This window comes from Sinocyclocheilus grahami, unplaced genomic scaffold (genome assembly GCF_001515645.1).
Source record: "Sinocyclocheilus grahami isolate Dianchi unplaced genomic scaffold, SAMN03320097.WGS_v1.1 scaffold165.1, whole genome shotgun sequence".
In the NCBI taxonomy this organism is placed as follows: Eukaryota; Metazoa; Chordata; class Actinopteri; order Cypriniformes; family Cyprinidae; genus Sinocyclocheilus; species Sinocyclocheilus grahami.
The window spans coordinates 715313-718934 of NW_015505344.1; the positions used below are offsets into that span (position 1 = coordinate 715313).

The 3622-nt window shown below is 38.8% G+C and overlaps 1 protein-coding gene across 1 annotated transcript; it reads right to left on the minus strand.

The window, feature by feature from the left end:
• Window positions 1–1012: 1012 nt before the first annotated feature.
• LOC107593156 (bcl-2-like protein 15) lies at window positions 1013–3185 on the minus strand. Its single transcript, XM_016282762.1, has 3 exons — window positions 3058–3185; window positions 1789–1904; window positions 1013–1456 (listed from the first exon to the last, which is right to left on the minus strand). The coding sequence occupies exons 1-3, from the start codon at window positions 3158–3160 to the stop codon at window positions 1208–1210; spliced, it is 468 nt and encodes a 155-aa protein (XP_016138248.1). The 5' UTR covers window positions 3161–3185; the 3' UTR covers window positions 1013–1207.
• Between the last annotated feature and the right edge of the window lie 437 nt (window positions 3186–3622).

Consider the following 3622-nt stretch of genomic DNA (forward strand, 5'->3'; position numbering starts at 1 on the left):
TTTTTTTGGGCATTTTTGCCTTTATTATGACAGGACAGATCAGACAGTCGGGACTCGAACTCGGGACACCCATAGTGTAACCGGTGCTGTATGTCGGCACGCTGCCCACAAGGCTACCAGCACCGACGATTATATATTGTTGATAGTGAAAAAAATATTAGCGTTAGGAAATTAAGCATCCTAAAACGAAATTAAAAACAAACAGACTGCAATACTTATTTGTTGAGGGTATGAGGGTATTGTACAATAGGGTGTGTGGTGGGATTTGGGGCCAAAAACATATAGCTTTATTTGTTAAAAGTGAGGGAATACAAATGTAAGAATCTGTTATGACACATGAAAAACTGAGGTGAACTGCAAAGACCTGTCAGAGTAATATTTAATTTTTGACAGGAATGAAAACAAGACTGTGAGGAACTGAAAATTATGTGATATGGGCCCTTTATATGGTGTGTGCCATTGTAAAAATTTTAAGTCTATCCATCACTGCTGTGTTAAATTCAATATGGCATCTAACCTGACTACTGGCCGTTTGAGGTGAACTTGATGGCATCAGTTTACTCACTAGATTAAATTGTTTTAAGTGAATGGGTTCTAACTATTTCAAACTATGTGTGAATGTTGGCATGTCTCTAGTTCTCGTAACCATGTGCTGCTTAAAACATTTAGGTTTAAGCAGCACTGTCCAATCCTGGTCCTGTAGGGCCACTTTCCTGCAGAGTTTAACTCCATCCAGCCCCAACACATTTGCCTAGAAGTTTCTAGTAATACTGAAGACCTTGATTATCTGATTTTATTTTTTGTTAAACTTTTAAAAAATTCCTGTTAAATCATGTAAGTTAACCAGATATGCTTTTTGATTAATAAAATTTGATTTAACCATTAAATCAGAGTCCAGAAAAATGTTAATTAATATAAAAATAAAAAAATGGAATCCAATCCACGAAATTTTGAAAACAAACAAACAAAAAGAATTCAGGAAAAAATTAAACAAATTTCATAGGGCCATACATTCATTCATTCACATTCATGCCTTCTAATATGCGACTGGGAGTTCCACACGAGGGCAAAAAAAGTTCAAGTTGGTCATGTGAATTCACCACACTGACCAACAGGAAGCTGCTTGGTTTGAAAGTCACTTATCCTTGCTGGAGACATACCCAAATCTCTTGGTTTTCGTTACTAAGTTTCCTACAAAAAGAAGCAGTTAATGTAAATCTGATAAAAGAATCCTCACCCAGCCACCTTGCTCTGCAATCCAGTATGTTAGACGGTTGTTGACGAATCCCATCATAGCGCTCTCAACTACATTCGTCATGTCAGGGCAGTTTTTCTTCATAAAGAGTCCCAGTGTGATGGCGGCCTTGAGAAGCTGCTTCTCTGAGGCCACTTCTGTTCTTTCCACAACCCACATCTTACACAAGCTGTCCACACTATCACTGAAGGCAGTCACCACCTAGAGGACACACGTGTCAGAGGCTACAGTTGTGGTCAAACATCAAACACGTGGTTACTCTGCAATTAAGCAAAGCTTAGAGCTATCCGACCCAAACAAGAAATACTTCATACATTGAGACTGCTCAAGAAGTTTCACTTTTACTAGTTTCAGGGAAGAAAAGGAAACTGGAAGATTTCAACAGCACTGCTTTACAGCGGCCTATACAGTAATTATGAGTGGACCAGGAACAAAGTAGCACTGATTAAATATCCAATCTTCACAAAGTGATACAAATGTTCTTCAGATTAGTCGATCGGTGTCTGAAGATGATACGTTTGGACTCGACTCACCTGATCGGCTGCAGCTTTCTGTACATTCTTCATCAATGGCTGGATCACTCTCTCATCATAATCATCACCCAGTTCCCTGAGCTTTGAGGCTATTTTTACAGGGTCAAATGAGTTCTCTGCACAACAAGTAGCTTAAAATTAATTTCTGAAAGCCTTGGTTATTGTGCACTTCCATGTTTTTACAAAATACAAGACAAAATAATGTCAAGAGAGGAACATTTAAGGATGCTGTCATAATAGCAGGTTTTTTAAATTGTGTACATCATTTTAAAAAAGTGTAATCGCTAAATCAGTGTTTCAATTGCGTATCGTTACATCCTGTTGAAAAAAACAGCATATGCTGGTTAGGTATGTTTTGACGCTGGGATGCTGGTTTATGCTGGTCCTTTGTTGGTTTATGCTAGTCCTTTGCTGGTTTATGCTGGTCCTTTGCTGGTTTATGCTAGTCCTTTGCTGGTTTAAGCTGGTCCTTTGCTGGTTTAAGCTGGTCCTTTGCTGGTTTATGCTGGTCTTTTTGCTGGTTTATGTTGGTCATGTGCTGGCAAAGGACCAGCATAAACCAGCAAAAGGACCAGCAAAGGACCAGCTTAAACCAGCAAAGGACCAGCTTAAACCAGCAAAAGGACCAGCAAAGGACCAGCTTAAACCAGCAAAGGACCAGCATAAACCAGCAAAAGGACCAGCAAAGGACCATCTTAAACCAGCAAAGGACCAGCATAAACCAGCAAAAGGACCAGCAAAGGACCAGCTTAAACCAGCAAAGGACCAGCATAAACCAGCATCAAAACATACCTAACCAGCATATGCTGTTTTTTTCAACAGGGCAATAAAATCATCTTGTAAATTATGTCACATAACGTTACATTTACCTCAGAAAAGCCACTCAATCTTGAAGGTTAACGTTAGTTAACAAAAAACAAGTATTTTAATCTATACATGCACTATACTTTTACTTAAGTGTTACCGTATGTAAGGAAAAATCTGTCAGGAAAACATGTTACGATGTTTATGTAGCTATATTTGAACGTCGTACTGGAGTAGAAAATATTTGATCATTAATAGGTTGATATACGAACTGCCCCATGTGGCTTTTATTTGAGTTATGATTCATCTAAAATCGATGTGTTTCGAAAACATGGTTAGCTAACCCAATGAGTCAGCTAATTACATGCAAGGTGTTAAGCAAGTCATTGTTTACACATATGTTCTTAAGGGACATTTTCATAGAATGACTCGAATAATGCTCAGAGATCAAAGACGAACACTTACCATCTTCAGCACCATCAGGCTCCACCATATCAAAATATAGTTCATTTTGTAATAGGCAGTGTATGACGTCGTATGTTTGGTTCTGAATTTCAGCTGCCGCCATCGCGTTTACCGCTGTTACAACATTCAGATCCTGAGACATTTGGTTCCACTGGGTGGCGCCTGTATGTATATTCATATCGTGGCCATGTGCTTGAGACAACGGGCAAACTAATGGGACTGAAAATAATAAAATAACGCTCCTCTAATCGCATAGAGTAACCGCTTCCTTCCTTGTTATAATTTAACTAATATTTTTATACCCTACAACATATTTTGTTCTGAACATTCTTTAGAATATTTGTGTGTGTGTGTGTGTGTGTGTGTGTGCACTTGTACAGCTATCTTTGTGAGGGACGGTTTGAGTTTTAGACCATCGGAGTGAGGACAATCTTGTAAAGTGATGGTCAAGACTTGGTTTTAGGGATCAGGTTATAATTGGGTAAAGGGTAGGTTTAGGGTAAGGCACTTAGTTCTGATTGGTAGGTTTAGGGTAAGGAGCTAGAGATTGCATTGTGTCAATGTA